This window comes from Phascolarctos cinereus, unplaced genomic scaffold (genome assembly GCF_003287225.1).
Source record: "Phascolarctos cinereus isolate Bilbo 61053 unplaced genomic scaffold, phaCin_HiC Scaffold_5;HRSCAF=322, whole genome shotgun sequence".
Classification (NCBI taxonomy): Eukaryota; Metazoa; Chordata; class Mammalia; order Diprotodontia; family Phascolarctidae; genus Phascolarctos; species Phascolarctos cinereus.
This window is the reverse complement of record NW_027555958.1, coordinates 269,230,489-269,250,510: the sequence shown is the minus strand read 5'-3', so window position 1 is coordinate 269,250,510 and position 20,022 is coordinate 269,230,489. Positions and strand designations below refer to the sequence as shown.

Below are 20,022 nucleotides of genomic sequence, written 5' to 3'. Positions count from 1 at the left end.
GTTCTTAAGACCTGATTGGTTCTAGGGGTTAAGGTTCAAGTCATTGACACTTCCAGATTGCCAAAAAGGCATAAAAGAGGCCAGCCTAAGAGAGGAGTCAGAGACCTTCAGACTTAAGGGAATTCGTGTAGCTTTAAGAGGCATCACTCTCTCCCCTGCAGACCAGGTGAATTTCTGTACAGAGATGTGGGAGGCCACATCTACCTAAGTCAAGCACTATGTTCTTGCTAGGTATCCCTTTCCCACAATGGCTAAGTAAACCTCCTTTAAGTGTTTCATGAGCATAACCACAAAAACAAAAAAAAAGAAAAATGAATGTTACAAAGTTACAGGCAACAAACACAGCTGCAAAGGAGAAAGGTGGGAAGTCAACAAATGTGGAACACTGCATATATTTTCAGGGCTTTTTAGATGTATTGATAAATTTTGCTGTTTTTTTTTCTTTCTTCCTCTTTTTCTTTAAAAAATACAATCTGTTATATGTGATGGCTCTCTGGGAAGTGGGAGGAGAGCTACAGTGAGAATATGGCCAATATAAAAACAAATGTTACCAATAAAAACTTATTTTAAAAAATAATTTCTAAAAATGTTCCCTAAGTTCCTCATTTTGTTTCAATCTTGATCCTGAGCTATCAAACCAGCCTGAGTCAGGCTTAGTCAATAACAAAAGTATCTCTTGGATGCCCCGCAAAATTTTCCCTTCCCTCAAGTCATACTTGCTTACCAATGCAATGATGGAAGAAGCATCCCTGCCAGGAGACTTCCTTACCTGTCACCAGTCCTCCTGCTGGAGTACATACCCCTGTTTGGGCATTCACTGCTGTCCTGAAAGGCAATTCAAATGCTTAATCCCTACAGAATGTTGGAGGATGCTTGGAGGTGGGGTACAGACTAGGAATTCTAAACTGAAGGTTATTTCTCCAGCTAGTTAAATGCTTATTGATCTGAGTCAAGCTAAGTGCTATCTTTAAAAAAAATTTTTTTTTGCTTTTTTCTTTTTTGGTGAGGTATTTGGGGTTACGTGACTTGCCCAGGGTCACACAGCTAGTAAGTATCAAGTGTCCAAGGCTGAATTTGAACTCAGGCCCTCCTGACTACAAGGCCAGAGCTCTATCTACTGTGCCACCTAGCTGCCCCTAAGTGCTATTTTTTTATTAAAGAGAAAAATTCATTTGGTGGCCAAGGACTAAGAGGCAGAAAAAAAAAAGCTAGATTCAGAGCTCTGGGAATGAATGAATGAAAAACCACTTATTAAGATCTTATTATTTGTCATATTGTGCTAAGCACTGAGAAAATGTATACAAAAGCGAGAAAGTCCTTGACCCAAAGAAGCTAAGCTTATAACTAGGGAGAGACAATCTACCAACATATATAGGATAGAATGGGGAGAAGGGGAGAGGGTCTAAGGAATTCTGGGAGTAGGGAGAAGATGAAAAGACTTAGTGAAATAAAACCCAAGACCTTTGACCCTTGGAGTAACTCTCCTAGGCTGTCAACAAAAGCAGAATCCAAACTGGGATCCTAGAGCAGCAGTACGTTGGTATATTAGAGTAGAGGGCCTAGAAATCAGGATACTTAAGTTCCAAGGAAAGAAAATGAGGAAGAGAAGAAGCTTTAAAACCAGTCTCTCTATTATATGAATGAAATTTGAAGAATCTAATAAACCAGGTGGGGAACCTGCAGCCTTGAGGCCACATGTGGTCCTCTAGGTCCTCAAGGGTGGCCATTTGCCTGAATCCAAACTTCTGAAGGACTTTGAGAGCCACATGGGGCCTTGAGGCTGCAGGTTTCTCACCCCTGTAATAAACACCTGCTATGTGCTGTGAACCACACAGGAGAGACAATGATATATTTATTTTGTTAAAAATGAAGCAACAATATAAGATTTAAGTAATAATATATGATAATAAGAATGATATTACAAAGAATTGCAAGATTAATTGGCAAAGGGAACATTCAGATAATGAGGGCAAGAGTTCAGAGGCAGGAGAAATCAATGTGGGCTAGAAGGTCTGAGGAGGCTTTCTAAAGAAGTTGGGATTTATGATGATCTTGGGAGGGGCTGGGTAGCATTTGGATATCCAAAAAAACTAAAAGAGGAAAGGACAGAGGATGACATCCCAGAGAAAGTGTGCACAAAAGCATCTGTGAGGGACTAGGTTATGTCTCCCAACTCAGACTCTACAACAAGGCCCTGGCCATTTCTCTGTCCCTACCATGTATCATTTCTGAAAATACCAAAATCTTGGCCAAGGGCTTGGCAGGCCTAAGTGACAAGGCTTCTACCCGTCTTAAGAGCTGGGAGGTAATTCCCTAGGCTGCAGAGGACAAGAGTGTGGATTGCTTGTCTTCAGGCCATGGAGTCCTCTGCTTGGGCAGAGACTAGGGATGCAGGACACTGGGAGCCAAAGGAAAAGTAGGAATCTGATTACTCACCGTCCAAAGCTGCCTGTGACAGGGTAGGAGGAAACAAAGGAGCCCAGTAAATTGGTGAGGCCTAAAAGAAAAAAGGGAGAGAATCTGGTTAGTGAGAGTAAGGAGCATCTCCAGAGGTAGAGGTAGAGTAGGGAACTAACTGTGGCTGGCCAAGGAGCATTAATCAGAAATGTAATAAGGACTGATTGATACAAATGTGTATGTGACAAATATAAACTGTTTTGGAAATGAGCTGCATCTTCTAGTCTTACATGGTTCTCTTTGTGTCCAAGAATGCACAATTACAAGATGTCTGGCCTCCCGATTCAGACCCTCATTAAACAAACACTGTGCTGAGCATTGGGGGAAATAGAAAGACTAAATAAAAGATTTCGAGATGGAAAAGACCCAAGAGGCCATCTCCATCTAATCCAAGCCTCTCCTTTAACAAATGAGGAAACTGAGGCTCAGGTGAGTTCAGTGCATTATCTATGGCCACACAATTAGTATCAAAAGCAAACTTTGAACTCAGGTCTGCCTGACTCCAAGACTAACACTATCCATTATGGTACACTGCCTCTCTGACAGCTAAGACAGGGATAATCACAAGTGTCAACAGACTTAACAGCCACTTACTGTCAAGATCACCTTGAAGTGAATTCAAAATCCTTGAAAATAAGGATTCACAAATGGTTCCTGTTTTCATGGTAATTATATTCTAGTAACTTCCCTGTCCAAGATCAAGGATATAACACCTATTACTAAGATGGAGTTTTTCTATATGCAAAGATACCTGACCTGTACAGATCTATAATTTGGGCCACAGGTTCTAACCAACTGCAGGTCTGACTTTTAATAACCTCAACCTGGCCCAAACTAGGATCCAGTTTTCAAACTACAAACCCCTCCCAGCTGCCACAGCCACACATGATCACACATACAATGTAATCCTTTTGTGTCCTGCTTAGGATATAGCTCAGCATGAGACAAAGCTCCATACCCACGGCACAGCTAGATCAAGTGGGCCAGCATTTAATCTGCCCCAAACTCCACACCAAGAAGAAGCCAAGATGGAGAAACATGAGAAATAGAATAAGGTCAACAAAGGAATAACTCCAGCTTTGATCTCTCAGGAAGACATTGTTACAGTCTATGTGTTAGGACATTAATGATGGAGATTTGAATCCACACAGACTGATTGTGTCAGTTCCAAATGCGGGCATTTCCATTCAAAACTGTTGATGCCACTCCTTTGCTTTAGTTACAAAAAACTAATTGTTCCAGTTAGGTGAGTTACTAGTCCTTCATTCCAAATATTTCTATCTCTGGTTTTCTAAGTTTCACAGTCTCTATTTGTTCCCTGCCTGCTCTTACTTCTGACCTCTCTCTCTATCCTGTATGTATTGCCTTATCTATGTATAACTTCATGCTGAAATCTTAGTGAATTCACATTTTCATATACAAAGATGGCACTCCTGACCCACCATCAAGTCCACCAGAATGCTGTACTCTTGAGATGTAAGAATGGGCTGCACTGAGCCAGCCATGTTCTCTCCTCTGGTCTCTTTTGGAGCCAATGCCTATATTTGCAAGGACGGTGATCTAGAGACACAGAACTTCTTCATGAAGCTATCCAGTCTCTATAAGAATCAAGGTCCATGCTGGGACTTATTGGCACCAGTGGAACAAACTCACACAGGTGCCAAGATGCCTCAACTTAGGCTCATGTGCAATAATCCCATGCAGCAGGTGGTGATTTGCTTACCACTGGCTCTTTAGAAGTGAATGGGGACAATTATGATAAATTACTAATTAAAAAGAACTAAACTTAGAACCAAAGATGATGATGATGATGATGATAGCTGGAATTTATACAGCACTTTAAGGTGTGCAAAGCACTTTACAAATGTTATCTCATTTGGTCCATTAACCTCTGGAGTTAGGTGCTATTATTATCATCCCCATTTTACAGATGAGGAAGCTAAAGTAGACAGAAGTTAAATGACTTGCCCAGGGTCACACAGCTAGCAAGTACCTGAGGCTGCATTTGAACTCAGGTCTTTCTGACTCCAGATCCAGCACTCTATCTGCTCTGGTATCCAGCAACCGATTGATTTGATTTTGCAAAAGTAAATCGTCTGTAAACTCTCCCAGTCTTCTCTTACAACCATCCATATTCCTTAAAAGTCCAGAATACTGTCTTATTTACCTATGCTAGAAGCTGCTCCTTGGAAAGTAGCATTCCTCAGGGTAGTAATAGGTTAAACTTGAGGGTTTTTTTAAAAGAACTTTCTCTAATTCTTAATCACTCTTAACCCTACAACCACTCTTAACCATTTATAACCCTCAACTCCTTAGGGTCCAAGGCATGCCCCCAAAACACCTCTGGATCAAAAAGTATACTTTTCTCCTATAGCTGATTAGTGCCAAACTTCATTAACATTGACTTCTTCACCTTAGTAATCAACATATCAATTAAATGGTCCTCCAACTTCAGTGCATGTTTAAAAAAAAAAACTGAGGCAGCCTAAGTGGTACAGTGGATAGAGCACTGGCCCTGGATTCAGGAGGACCTGAGTTCAGATTTGGTCTCAGACACACAACACTTACTAGCTGTGTGAACCTGGGCAAATAACTTAACCCCATTGGCTAACCAAAAGAAAACAAACAAACAAACAAGAAAACCAGCCCAGCAATTTAAAGCTGATTTGCTTCTGCCCTCTAACTGCCTGATCGTTAAAGACAACTTACGTTCTCTTTGCTTTTCCATTGAGAACAAGCCAGCTAGTACTTTTGGCATTTCTGGTGCTACTGTCTTTTACAAGATACCTCAATAATCTCAATGGATCAGAAGAAACTTTCTTTCTGTTCCTCCATATATTTTAATCGAAGTTTTTACAACTGCGAAAAAAGAACAACAATGTTTCCAACCACCCCATTACTTAGTGTTTGCTTTTTTCCATTTAAAAAAATAGAATTTAACCTGTTCCTCATTTAAATAATTAATTTAACCAGGGAGCCATCATAAAAACAAACAATAGCGACAACAAGCATAAAAAACAGACCGCTCCCCCCCCAAAAAAAATCTCACTTCTGCTCATAGGCCAAATGTCATGGGCTAAGCCTAAACTTGGCCAAGTCCATAAGGTTCAAGGCTGTTCCATGTTTAAAATGAACTCATAAAAATCTAATTAAAATTATGTTAATGTGGTAAGAATATATTCTTTAATCTCCTCCTAGGCAGCTAGGTGGCACTGTATATAACGCACTGGGCCTAGAGTCGGAAGGAGCTGAGTTTTGAGTTCAAATCCAAACTGAGATACTTATTAGCTGTGTGACAGTGGGCAAAGCACTCAATCTGCCTCAGTTTCTTCAACTGTAAAATCAGGATGTTAGCACCTACTTCCCAGGTTTGTTGTGAGAATCAAATGTTAGCGCAGTACTTGGCATATAGGAAGCACTTAATAAATGCTTGTGCGTTCCTGGTTTACATAAGTCCCATTCTTGGTCCAGCCTAAGTTAGAAGATTCCTTTAATTCAACAACTCAACAAGACCATCTATGGAAATCTGTGGCTAAAGTCTTACCAATGGCCAGCAGCTCTTGGTTGGAATCAATGTGGTAGTTGTTCTGAGATGCTAAAGAAAACAAAGAGAAAAAAACAGTTATTAATGTGAATGAGTCCTTGGAACCCCCTCCAACCAATGTGTCCCAGTGAAGGGGTAAAGGGTAGGCCAGGGCATTAGAGGAATTATAAAGACGAATCCCAAACAGAGGGAGGCCTGGATTCAGGGACATGCCAAGGAAAGGGTGTTTTTAGCAAGCAGACCTTACCAAAGGTTTTGGCAATAGTGATGCTTTCCAACAGGGCCATTAGGGGCACCACAGCCAGCCCAGCACCCATATCCTGGGAGAAGAGAAGGAAAATGTGAATATTTTCACCAACTAGGCCTTAGGGACCCATATCTTTATAGCTTAGAGGATCCACTGCTTCCTAACATCCCATGAGGAAGGGCTGACTCAGACAGCTAAACAAGGGCTATCCTTCAGAGAAGAGGGAAACACATTTTAACCATATCATGATATAAGACTTAAGTTAAAGATGAATGAAGGATTTTTTGATACTGAGAGTTGTGAGATAACTTGTGGGACAAGTGGAGCCTGGGGCAGACGGATTGGAGCTTTGATCCAGGATACCAAAATATAGAGTGCAAAAATTTAAAACATGCCTTCTTTTAGTAGTTTAGCATCAGCTGAGCTAGGCACCTATTTGGCAAGAATAATTAGTTAAAATAGGAAGCTAGCAGGTGACATAGTTTATTAAATGGTATTTATTAACACCCAAATTTAAAAATCTATAATAATTCATTCTCCCTGCTTGAGTGAATATGATTTAATTGCTTTTTATATTATTTTTCATATTACAAATTACAAAATTTATTTGAGAGTCAATTTATTTTGTTTTCCCCATGTGCCAAAATTGAAGAATTCTGAAGGAATGACTGGGAGGGATGTTGAATCTTTTTTCTCTGAAGGTCTTTAAAGAAGTAATAGCTCTTTGGTATCTTCCTGCTTAGAGGCAAAAGAACCACTTCACCAGACTCTTTTTCAGCCTGGAATTCTCTTACCAATATCTTTTCTCCAAAAAGCAATGCCTTATCTCCACCTTCTTGCTAACAATTCAGAAATTTCAGCAGGAACTTGGACCTCATCACCAAACAACAGCATTAGGACCCACTGGGGTTCTTGCATCCACCAGGGGGCAGCAGACACAGAAGTCATGGTAGCCTAGGATGGTCATAATGTCTACCCACCTGCACTATTTGGTTAAAGGGCACAGTCCCATTGGGGGTGGCCACAGAGAAGGGAGGAAGCTGGAATGGAGGTAGACCTTCTGCAGTTTTCCCAGTCAGAAGGAATGGCTGAGATCCCATCACCTGGAAGGAGTAGGCAATCAGGCCAGCAAACAGTATCACTAGAGCATTGCGGGCTAGAACACAGGGGAAACGGCAGCAGTTAAACTTTACTCCAGACAAAAAGAATTAGCATGCAAAGAGAGAACAAAGTCAGTCTTGTTTTCCCTGTGTTATTGCCAGAGACATCAATCAGCTTACTGCTGCTTTTCCATGATTCAACACATACCCACTGGATGTTCAACATATACATGTGCATCATGCTATTGTGTGTACATCATGAATCCATGTGTGTTACACCCATGTGTGAATCGTGGTATAGTGAGAAAAGATCTGGATTAGCAGGCTGGAGACATGAGTTCTAGCCTCAGCCCTACTACTTATAAGCTGTATGACTTTAAATATGTTGATTTCTTCCTCTCTGGGTTTCAGTTTCCTCATCTGTAAAACAAACGGGATGGATCAGACCAAGGATAGGGAACCTGCAGCCTTGAGGCCCTCTAAGCCCTCAAATGCGGCCTTTCGAATGACTTCACATATGTAACTGACATCACATTGTTTGTCTTCTCAATGTGGGGGGAAAGGTCTGGAAGGAGGGAGAGAATATGGAACTCAAAATTTTTTAAAATGAATGTCAAAAATAAATGAATAAGCAAATAAATAAATTGGTGGCCATCTAAATAAATAAAAGAAAGAACATGCACAGGGACAGAGCTACTCCTCCCTCCCCTGAAACCTCCACCCTCCATATGAAAATATATCTCAAGACATATTAAAAATTACAAAAAAAGCTTTAAAATCAGAGTTTATCTTAAACACTGTGTCCGAACTGTGGACTTCTGAGTTCCCTACTAGAAATTGTTTTGTAAAGAAACAAGAGGATACTGAATGACCCAAGAAACAGACAGAAATCCCACAGAAAACAAAGTTCACTAACATGACTATAGAGAGATATGCCTCTCTGGATTTTGTCTTGGCTATATGACCATCTGCTTTGAACTGTAAGCTTTAAGAAAGCAGGGACATTTCCACTCATTTCATTCATATCTAAAATGAGGCCATATCCCTTGGAGGTGCTCGGTAATTCTATTCACTGATGATAATGTTACATGTTTTAGGGAGGAGGGACACCATCCACTAGCCCAGGTCCATCACTTTAAGTCTGCAATATGGAGACTGGAGACTTAGGGATATGGGGAGCAGGAATCAGGAACAGACCACTGAGCTTCCTACAAAAGCTGAATCATACTTTAAATGCACAAGGAGAGCTCACTATTTAAAATCAGCCTGTAGTCCATTCTTTGGGAAAGCAAGCACTGAATTTGAGAGTGCTGGATTTACTCAATATAAGGTAAGTAAACTAGTGAAAACTTCCCAACTCTGGATGGTGATATTGTACCACTTACTGGGACCACTTGTTGGAGATATTGTAGGAATCAAAAATCTAGAGTTGGAAGGGACCTCCCACATTTTACAAATGAGGAAACTGAGGCCTGAAGGAATGAAGCAACTTGCTCAAGGTCAGACAACTAATGAGGGGCAATGCTGAAATTAAAATTCAGTCCTGTGCCTTGAGTATTCTTTCTCCTATACTACTCTGTAACTAATATTTTAGAGGAGGGACTGGATTAGACATCTGGTCTCTAAGATTCATTGATTCTAGACAACAAGTCACAGACAGAGGTAGCAACAGAATAATTCCCAGATCAATTGGGAATGACAGTGAGAGCTAGATCAATCTTCCCTCTCCCTTCCCCTTCTCATCTCTACCTTCTTCCCCACCCCTCGCTCAAGTACAGGGTGGATCCCACCAGGCTACCATCTTATCCCATGTACCCTTGGGTGGAGCTCAGCTGGTTGGTTGACTCAGAAGTGAATGGCAACAGAATACAATGGAAAGAGCCTTAAAATTAGACAAAAGACCTGGGTTCAAGTCTTGTCCCTGCTCAACTGTGTGACATTAAAAAAACAAATCTTAAGTATCAAGAGTGGCTATAAAAATGGAAATAATTATATCACCTATTTCACAGGATTGTTATGAGGAAAGAGTTTATAAATCACATCGTGCTATAGAAATATGTATTTTTAAGATCTTTGCATGTCACTAACCAGAAAAAAACCTCAACAATGAAATTTACTGTTTCTTCAGAGTGGAACCAAAAGTTTCCACTTTTCTGCAGACACTATACAACTAGCTAATTGCCCTCAGTGTTGTTGCTGTTCAGTTGTTTCTGACTCTTTGTGACTCCATTTGGGGTTTTCTTGGCAAGGATAGTGGAGTGGTTTGCCATTTCCTTCTCCAGTTCATTTTATAGATGAGGAAACTGAGGCTAACAGGATTAAATGATTTGTCTAGTGTCACACAGCTAATTAGTGTCTGAGGTCAAATTTGAACCCAGGTCTTCCTGGTTCTAGGCCTGGCACTCTATACACTGCATCACCTAGCTGCCCAGAATTGCCCTCATTACACATTCATTTTCCTAAGTTCCTTATTACTTCTAAGTCAGTCCGTTTAATTCTATCCTTTTGGCAAGTCCATATGATAAGATGATGGCCTGGTGCTTCTGGATGCAATCAGGAGCTGAGGGTTTTTTCAGTTTATTTTTCGCCATAGTCAGTTCCCTCTGGGGGGCTAGCTCACCTGTTCCAATTGGTCCAGACCAGCAGGTGGCTAAGCTGGACACAACATGGCATCTGCTGGTGGAGGGGTGGCACCTGGTCCTTCATCACCTTCAGCAGCAGGAGGAGCACCATGCAGACCAACCCTAAGACAGCATCTCCTACCCTGTGAGAATCAAACTGTAAGGGCAGTGTGAGACACCATGTTTAGAGCTGCCTGACTTACTCCTTCCCGCATCTAAAGTGTGTCATTCTCCTTAGACGGAATGCACCCTCCCTCATCTTTATCAACCCTTGCCTCGCTCCTCCCTGGCCTCCCTTCATAACCTTTTCCAAAGTGAAGCAGAAGTATAGTGAGAAGAACACTGGAATGAGTGTCACAAGCCCTGAGTTCTAGTCCTACCTAAGGTATCACCTGTCTTTGTGACTTGGGTGACTTGGGTAAGTTACCTCCCTAGGTCTGAGTTTGCCCTTCTGTGAAATGAGAGGGGCTAGCTCCCAAAGGGCTCTTTCTGCTCTAACCATCTATAGCTCTAAGCCTTCTTTGATTAGTTCAATCTATCTCTGATCACTCATCTCTACCAGAGGTAGAGTAGGTAGGGTACATTCTTTGTGTATTATTTTCATCTTTACTTTTTGGCATGCTGCTGTATTCTTCAGTTATTCTGCACATGCATGTTCTGTCTCCCTAGCCTCCTTGAGGACAGGGGCTACCTCTTTCTCCTCTTTTATCATTATCACCCTCCTCCAATGCCCAGTGCTCACCCACTCCTCTAAGTGCCCAATATTGAGCAATGATATTGAGGCAGCTAGGTGGCAGAGTGCATAGAGTACTGGGCCTTGAGTCAGAAAGATCTGAGTTCAAATCGGGCCTCAGATACTTACTAGCTGTGTGACCCTGGGCAAATTACTTAATGCTGTCTCAGTCTCCTCATCTGTAAAATGAGCTAGAGAAGGAAATGGCAAACCACTCCAGTATCTTTGCCAAGAAATCACCAAATGGGGTCACAAAGAGTCAGACATGACTGAACAAAAACAATGACATGACATTGGTGATTAACCATAGGTGGTGATTGACTTCTCAGTTGCTCTAAGGGCTGGAATCTATCCTGGATCGGGGCCCAAGATGGAAACTGCAACAGCAAACAATTGGGAAACAACATGTTACAGTGAAAAGAGAAGCAGATTTGGAGTTACAGGACCCAGAATCAAATCCCAGCTCTGCCACTTACTGAATGAGTGACCTTGGGCAAGCTAACTCATCTCTCTGGGCCTCAGTTTCTTCATTTGTAAAGTGAAGAGGTTGGACCAGATGGCCCCTTAGGTCTCTTACAGCTCTAAGTCTATGAGCCTCTGAACAGTGTTTCTTCTGGGGATGAAGAACCTTCTCTCCCTCCCTCCCTCCCTCTCTTCCCAATAGCAAATAAAAAGCAGGAGACCAGTGGCTTACCTGGTCTGCCCAACTCTGAGGAAGGTATAATACACCTGAAGGAAAAACTGCTGAGGGATGTCATGCAGACCCAGGAGGTTCTGTGCAAAGTCCAATGTTTTAACAAAACAAATAATTAAGTAAATAATGAAATGTTAACAAAGTAATATTTATTAAACACCTGTTATAAGTAACTACAAAGTAATTTCAAGGGCGAGGGGGGTACTAGCGGCTGGGGGAGGAATGAGGAAAGGCCTCACATAGGAGCTAACACCTGAGCTGAGCTTTGAAGGACATTAGGGATTCTAAGTGGTGAGAAGGGAGTGCATCTATGAACAGCCTGTGTAAAGGTACATAGGTGGGAGGTGGAAATGTCACTTCCAGAAAACAGCACACACAGGCCAGTTTGGATGGATTGTGGAGTCTGTGAAGGTGAGTTACACGAAGTAATTCTGAAAGGGAGGTGGCAGCCAGGTTGTGAAGGGCTTTAATTGCCAAGCAAAGGGGTGTGTTTGCATTTTATCTCAGAGGCACCAGAGCTCTCCCCTATCAAGGGCAGGGATTAAAAGAACAGACCTATTGTCCATCCTTTCATTGACATCTCCTCCCACTATGTCTGCTTCCTCCAAATCTCCTCCTCATCCACCCCCCCCCAATTCACACACATAGAGTAGTGCCTTCCAAGAGGTAAGGGGTTGGGGCCAGATGACAGCACAAGCAGAGAGACCTTGGCACCCTGCTGGGTGCTATTCTGCCTCCTATCAACTGACTGGAAATCTCCAAGGCAAATTGGCCCCCCAAAATGTATTAAATATGAGTGTGCTGCAGAACCCCAGGATCAGAAGGGAGCTTAAGAGGTCAGCTCATTTTTCTCTGTCCCTTCAGAACCACTGGAAACTATCCCAGCCAAATAAGACACACTTCTTGCTCCTAGGAATTCCAGAAACAGTCTCTCAACTTCCCTCAGAGGCAAAGATCCTTCTCAAAGTTTATTGCAAGTTAATTTTCTGAATTTTTCTTAATTCCAGTAAAAAGAAAACTCAGAAGATTTTTAGACTTTTCCCTAGGACCAATCATCCAAGCACCATTCTAGAAGAGGGACAAAAGGCTCTAGGCCAGGAGTTCTTAACCTATGTCTCCCTGTGTCCCCTCTGTAAGACAGAGGTTGGTGAGAGCCCCCTCTTAGCTATGTCCTTATTTGTTGAGGCCAAGTGAAACCATAATTGTCAAGTGCTTTGAGTTCCTAGGAAAAAAAGCTTGCTTTAACTTGGCATGTTACTATTACCAGATCTGGGGATTTACTGCCCTTCAGATACCTGGGCTTCTTGCTCACCAGGTACCCCATAGAAACCATCTAACAGTGGGTAGCAGCACCATGAAGGATGATATTCCTACCTTGATCTGGCCAAACCCAATGGTGATCGAAGCAGCTGACGTGAAGCCTTTAATAACAGGGTAGGAAATGAAGTCCAACAAGAACCCTGGCCAACACAAAAGAAAGTCATGGAGTGACATCTTAAATTAAGCAGTTTCTGGTTCCCAGGAGATGTCAGAAAGTGGAGGTGTGGCAAGTAGCAGGGGTGGGGGCAAAGGGTGAGGAAGTAATGGGTAGAGTTATAGAAAAGAATGGAGTTATCCTGAATTTTTTTATAGTGCTTCTGGAAAAGGAGAAAGAAATAATTATTATAGCCAGTAGCTACGTAGTTTGTTATTATAATAAACGCTAGCTACAAAGTACTTTAAACTTCAATAACTGCTTCAAAATTTCCTTTCTTTTTTTCAGGCAATTGGGGTTAAGTCACACAGCTAGTAAGTGTCAAGTGTTTGGTCTGAGGTCGTATTTGAAGTCAGGTCCGCCTGACTTCAGCACTTCCCGGTGCTCTATTCACTGCGCCACCTAGCTGCCCCCTCTTTCTTTCTTTCCCTTCCCCCAGTACACATAGAGTATCATGCCCTACCAGTGGATGCTCTGCCCAAAGGGAATGCAAATTTTAATCTCAGAAACTTTTTTTTCTTTCTAAAACTCTAACCCATTCCCTTGGATTGCCTGAAAATGCGTCCTAGGCCAAGCCTTATTTGGTCATTGTTTGGGTCCTGATTGGCTCAGGATGAATATAAATATCAATTGCTTCTGTTATGGCCAGAAACCCTGAGGGTCTTCCCCTCCCAGATGGATTTTTTTTTTTTACTACATAAAGAGGCCTCATTTCTTACCTAATCTTAATCATTGAATGGGTGTTGCCTCAGTCAAATTGAGACTTGTTAAAGCCCTTAGCCTGCAAAGGCCACTGTCTCCCATTGCATCCTGGGCCATCTCCAGTTGTCCTGATCCATATCTGGCTACTGGACCCAGATGGCTCTGGAGGAGAAAGTGAGGCTGATGATCTTGCACAGACCTCCCTCACTTAAATCCAATTCACTTGCATGGCATCACCTCCCTGATGTCATGGTCCTCTTCGGAATGAAGGATAAACAACAACAACAACAACAACAACAAAATTTACAAAGTGCTTTACAAATATTTTCTCATTCTTTCCTCACAACAACCCTAAGAGGCAGGTGCTATTATTATCTCCAATTTGCAGATGCAGAATCAGGCAGACAGAGATTAAATGACTTGCCTAGGGTCAAATACCTTGTAAATGTGTGAAATCACATCTTCTGACTCCAACAGTCTATCCACTGTGTCACCTAACTGCCTTTAAGAGATAGAAAGGTGTCTTGAGCTTCTGAATATCCAGCCCAGTGACCTGACTTGGAAGAGATTGCTCCATCCTTTTGGAGAAGATAGAGGCGGGGACCATTGAGTACAGAAGGCAGAAGCTAATGAGATAGGGATGAAAAGTTGTAACCATTTTTTCCAAACATATCCAGAGAGTCCAGGAAGGAAGTTCTAGATATCTTACCCAAGTGCAGGATCCCCATGGCTAACTGGATACAGCCAGAGAGGAAAGCCAGGAGCACGGCATAGACAGGCTGGTGTAAGGCGTAGAAGGAAACCAGCAAGGACATGATGGCTGTGGGGCCCAAGGTCACATCCCGGGAGGTGCCCAGGAAAAAATACACAAAACATCCCATGAAGGAGGAGTAGAGGCCATACTGCTCAGAGAAACAGAGACAGGATTACAAGAAGAATAAGTGGTCAAAACCATCAGCCAGTGACTAAGGCATGTGTACCTACATACGTGAACAGTACTTGATATCTGAGCACATGTAGTTGCGATGACCAAGGGAACACACATTTATTAAACACCTATTGTGTGCCATCAATACAGACAGCCACACATGGGGCATAATATGCACAGATAGCTCCCGGGTGTCCACAAGTACATTACTTAGAGTGATTGGCAGGGATGAGGGTTCCCCCCTCACCAGCATCCTGCTGGGGCTAAGAAAGCTAATAGTACGGCAGAACCAATTAGAATTGGCGTTGAATATGGAAGAAGGAAAGTGAATCTGTGTGTAGGTATGTTTGTGTGTGTCCCTGACTGCAGTCCAAAGACTAGTTACTACACATGATTTTGGATTTCCTGTGCCTTTGTTTCCCTCTTTTAAAACTTAAAGTTAGGAGTTATCTAGCTATCTATCTGTCCAACTATACATACAGAGACAGAGAGGTCTTAGACTTGTGATTTCATTGGTATAGGGATCTCCAAGATGAGCAGATGCCCTTTACTAGTACACGTTAGCACCCTCTCTACAATCTATGGTCTTAAAAAGTACCCTGAGGAAATTAATAAGAAGTTAAATGATTTGCCCAAGATTATACAGTATTTATCAGAAGTGGGACTTCAATCCAGGTCTTCTTGACTCTGAGGCTGCCTCTCTATACTCATATTTAGAGAGACAGTTACCTAGCTAGCTACATAGTTTCATATCTCTTTATAGTTACAAATAGCCAGACAGTTTTATATAGTTATATACCTATAACTACGTGTGTGTGTGTGTGTGTGTGTGTGTATTTGTGTATGTGTGTGTGTATAACTATCTATATTAGAAGTTCTTAACCTGGGATCTATGAACTTTAAAAAAAATTGTCAATAAATTTATTTTAATATAATTGGTTTCCTTTGCAATTCTACATATTTTGTTTTATGCACTTAAAAGTATTATTCTGAGAAGTGGTCCATAGGCTTCACCAGACTGCCAAAGGGATGTAATGAACCAAAAAAAGTTAAAAACCCTTGACCAAGACATACAGTATTTATATTATATATGTATATATACACATGTACTGTTTTTATACATAATCACAAATGTACAGATGGGCATTGTATATGTATATGCATATATATGTGTATATATGTACATACATGTGTCAGTTCATGTTATCATGTGTATGCAAGTATACTTCTATGTCTAGGGTTATTTCCACATATTTCTGCTCCTGTTGCTGGATAAATATGGATTGAAGGCCACAACAGAAATGGGTTGTGTGTGAGGGGTGCCACAGTACTGGATGGAATGGATTATTATTGCCTGAGCTCAGATATCTCACCTGGACAGGTAGCCCAGCCACCTCAGCATAGGCCAGAGCCTGGGGCACAACAGTCAGCCCCACAGTTAACCCAGCGATGCTGTCCAGTTGTAACCACTTCAGGGAGTAGTGGGGAAGCCATCCCAGGATAGGAAGCCTCTTCTGAACTATTCCTAGAGAGCAGCACCAGGTTCTCTCTGTCATGCTGAAGTCTGATGATCTCACCTAGGCTCTGAGGACAGTGGACAGTCCTGTATAACACAAACACAGACAAACAGTCAGAGGAACTGCAGCAAAAGGGACCTCCAGTGGGGTCTTTACTACTAGTGATTTTGGAAATCAGGTAGGCCTGCTATCCCTGCTACCTCACTCTAGCTCCTCTGTCATCCAAGTACTATTAGGTCCAGATTTACAGTTTAAGGGGAAACAAAAAGGTCTCTAGAAACTATGAGCCTCCTAGAGGTTATAAGCCCTTAAAGAATGTGTCCTATATAACACAGGTAAGTAGGCTACACCTTTCACCTCAGTAGTATTTCATATATATATCTGGGGGGCCTAACAAAAATCACTTGCATTTGTCCAGGCTGGAGAGGTGGGGGTAGGGGCAAAGGCTGAGAGGAAACACTGGTACTAGGCAAAAGCTATGAAGTAGACAAACCTGCCTTCCACACTATCAACTTTTTCTTTCTTTCACTGGTGTTTCCCCAATCAACATGACATAGTGGATAGAGCATTGAACTTAAAGTTAGGAAGTGCTGGGTTCAAATCCTACCTCAGATAATTACTAGCTATGTGACCCTGGCCAGGTTATTTCACCTCTCTGTGCCTCAGTTTCCTCATCTATAACATGAGGGGTTGACCTCAATGGCATCTTTCCTTTAAATCACTCATTCCTCCCTGTACAAAAGGTCAGTCCTAGAAGAAGAAAACTGGAGGCCTGAGTTCCCTAATCATTCTCCCTAGTCCCCTGACATCCAACCCCTCAGGTTTGCTTTTGGAAAGTCATCCTATCTCCCGCTTCTGTCACCTGCCCCTGTAGTTTTGTTTCCTTACTGCCTTCCCCATTACCCATTAATGACACCATGGGATCAGAATTGTAAAATTTTTAAGAGTAGAATGAGTCTTAAAGGCTATTTGATCAAACTTCCTAAATTCACGAATGAGAATGAGGCCTGAGATTTGCCCAAAGTCACAGAGTTAGGAAGCGACATGTGCGCCAGGATTTGATCCTAAATAATGTGATACCAAATATAGGGCCCCTTCTTCTCTAAGAAGCTTTAGCTTTGGTCTCAGGAGGAAAGCAGTTTACCATATTGATCCTAATAGAGGCCAAATCTCTCCACCTAAATTTGGTTGGTATTAAACCTGAGTAGGGTCTCAGTGTTATTTTTCAGTGTAGGTATACATTAATACATACATATACACATATATATTTTCTTTCTTTACTGAACCTGTGATTTCAAAAATGCAGAGAACTACTGGTGAGGAAGAGTCCCTCCACTAATGCAGACCAGCAACTGTTCTGCAACTTATAATTAGTTTCCCGGAACTCTCAGAGGTTAAGTGATTTGCCCAGAGTCACATAGCGAGTATGTGTCAAGAGTGAAGAGTAAACCCAGTTTCCTGACTCTAAAGTCAGCTTTTCAATTACATACTATACTGCCTTTCATATGTATGTGGGATCCTGTTGTGTACATATGTGTGTATCTATGGATAGATGGCAGATAGGTGGCACAGTGGATAGAGTGCCAGACATAGAGGCAAGAAGACTCATCTTTCAGAGTTCGAATCTGGCCTCAGATACTTACTAGCTGTGTTACCCTGGACAAGTCACTTAACTCTGTTTCAGTTTCCTCGTCTGTAAAATGATCTAGAGAAAGAAATGGCAAACCATTCCAGTATCTTTGCCAAGAAAACCCCAAATGGGGTCATGAAGAGGTGGACATGACTGAAATGACTGAATAACAACAAATGGATGGATAGACCAATGTCTGGATATATGGATGGATGGATGGATAGATGAATGGATGGATGGATGAGTGAATGGATGGATATCATAGGTGTGAATACAGAGTATCCTGGGTGTGTTCAGGCATACCTTGTTTTCAAAACCTTGGCATTTTTTCCCCCTATTAATTATTTTATTTTCTCCAATTACATGTAAAGAAAGTTTTCAACATTCACTTTTATAAGATTTTGAGTTACAAATTTTTTTCTCCTTCCCTCTCTTCTCCCCTCCCCAAGATGGCAAGCAATCTGATATAGGTCATACATGTACAATTATATTAAACATATTTCCACATTAGTCATGTTGTGAAAGAAGAATTGGAACAAAAGGGAATATCCATGAGAAAGAAAAAAACAAGAAAAAAGAGAAAACAGTATGCTTCAATCTGCATCAGACTTAATAGTTCTTTCTCTGGATGTGGATAGCATTTTCCATCATGAGTCTTTTGGAATTGTCTTAGATCATTGTGTTGCTGAGAAGAGCTAAGTCTATCAAAGCTGATCATCGTACAATGCTGCTGTTACCGTGTACAATGTTCTCCTGGTTTGATCACTTCACTCAGCATCAGTTCATGGAAGTCTTTTCAGGTTTTTCTGAAATCCACCTGCTCATCATTTCTTATAGCACAATAGTATTCCATTACATTCATATACCACAACTTGTTCAGCCATTCCCCAATTGATGCGCATCCCCTCAATTTCCAATCCTTTGCCACCACAAAAAGAACTGCTTTAAAAATTTTTATATATGTGGGTCCTTTTCCCTTTTGGCACTTTCTGTTTTATTGTTTACATATGTATATGTGTATATACATATATATGTATTTTTTTTTGCAAGAGTATCATCTAGTTGCTCCTATTGCTTATATTTTTAAAGTAAGGGACAGGAACTGGAGCTGCGATTTTACTAATATGAATAATTCCTGGATGCAGAAAGTCCCACTACCACAGCAGTCAGCACTTCCTCTGCAACTAAGTGATTTGCCAACTGTCACACAGGCTTTATGGGTCAGAGGTGGGTCTTGAACTCAGGTCTTCCTGTCTCCAAAGCCTTTTAAAAAAAAACAACCTTTTTTTTCCACCATGCTGCGTCTTTTAAAAGTAAAGTTTATTTAATTTTTTTAAGTTAAGTTTTAACTTACATTAGTTTGATAATACAAATTATGTCTTTTATGACTATTGAATAAATATTCACCTAAAAAATTTTAAATTCCCTGGATGCATGCCCTAATGAAATGTGTTGCATAAATACATACATATATACATACATACATACATATATAGTGTTGTACACATGAAGTATGTAGTCCAAATTTAGGGCTGTGGTCAATATTTAAACATGGTAAATCCATCAATGGACTTTGTACTCACTCTGAGGCTTCTCCCCAGCAGTCCAAAGAATTTACTTCCACTCCAGTCCAGGAGCCCCCAGGTTCCAGCACTTTGGGGCAGCTCTGGCAGGTACACTTCATTCGGCAACGGCAGGATCTCTTTAGAGTTACTAGAACAATTAATAATAATAACATAGCACTTGAGAATTTGCTTCGCATTATCCATATGACCCTTAAAACAACCCAAAGAGGCAGGTCCTACAAGGTATTAGTATCCTCATTTTATAGACAAAGGTCGGAGAGGTTTAGTGCCCATGCTCACACAGCTAGTCACTACCATGCAGAATGCCTACCCAGGCTTTTCTGTCTCCATGTCCAGCACTTTATCCACGGGAAGGGGGAAAGAGGCTTTTGAGAATGGACTCTACTTTAACCCCTCCAGGTGAACACCACATTTCCCGTGGGTTGCCAGGCTCCAAGTCCTCAAACTCTTTCAGTCCCGTCCCCACTTCTCTGCCAAGTCCCTTCTGCCCCCTCTCCGTAAGATCGGGGACTGCCAGGTAGGGGACTCACCTTGCGCCCCTCCAGGAGCTCTCAGCCTCAGTCTACGGCTCAGAGGATTCAGCTCTGGGAAACGGAGGTGGAAGGGAGGGGGGAGGAAGGGACAAAGAAGTGCCGAGAGTGGACTTGACTGGATGATTTGGGCCCTGCTCATGTGATCGCGGGAGGAGGAGGAGCTGGGCCTGGAGACAAAACTCACTCCCATCTCCCGAGGCTAGCACGGAGAGGGCCGTGGCTGGGGCTGGAAGGAGGAGCTGGAGCTGCCTATGCG

At 41.9% G+C, this 20,022-nt stretch overlaps 1 protein-coding gene across 1 annotated transcript in view; it reads right to left on the bottom strand.

Annotated features, from left to right (window-relative positions):
* SLC26A11 (solute carrier family 26 member 11) overlaps positions 1–19,853 on the bottom strand; it is a 44,562-nt gene extending 24,709 nt beyond the window's left edge. The window contains exons 1-12 of the mRNA XM_078155846.1: positions 19,764–19,853; positions 19,231–19,360; positions 15,874–16,103; positions 14,282–14,474; positions 12,771–12,856; positions 11,397–11,476; positions 9,982–10,112; positions 7,229–7,416; positions 6,249–6,321; positions 6,002–6,052; positions 2,437–2,497; positions 770–825 (exon numbers count right to left, since the gene is read on the bottom strand). Coding sequence (XP_078011972.1) covers positions 770–825; positions 2,437–2,497; positions 6,002–6,052; positions 6,249–6,321; positions 7,229–7,416; positions 9,982–10,112; positions 11,397–11,476; positions 12,771–12,856; positions 14,282–14,474; positions 15,874–16,056 — 1,102 coding nt within the window. The 5' untranslated portion in view covers positions 16,057–16,103; positions 19,231–19,360; positions 19,764–19,853. The remainder of the gene's footprint in view (positions 1–769; positions 826–2,436; positions 2,498–6,001; positions 6,053–6,248; positions 6,322–7,228; positions 7,417–9,981; positions 10,113–11,396; positions 11,477–12,770; positions 12,857–14,281; positions 14,475–15,873; positions 16,104–19,230; positions 19,361–19,763) is intronic.
* Positions 19,854–20,022: the final 169 nt, after the last annotated feature.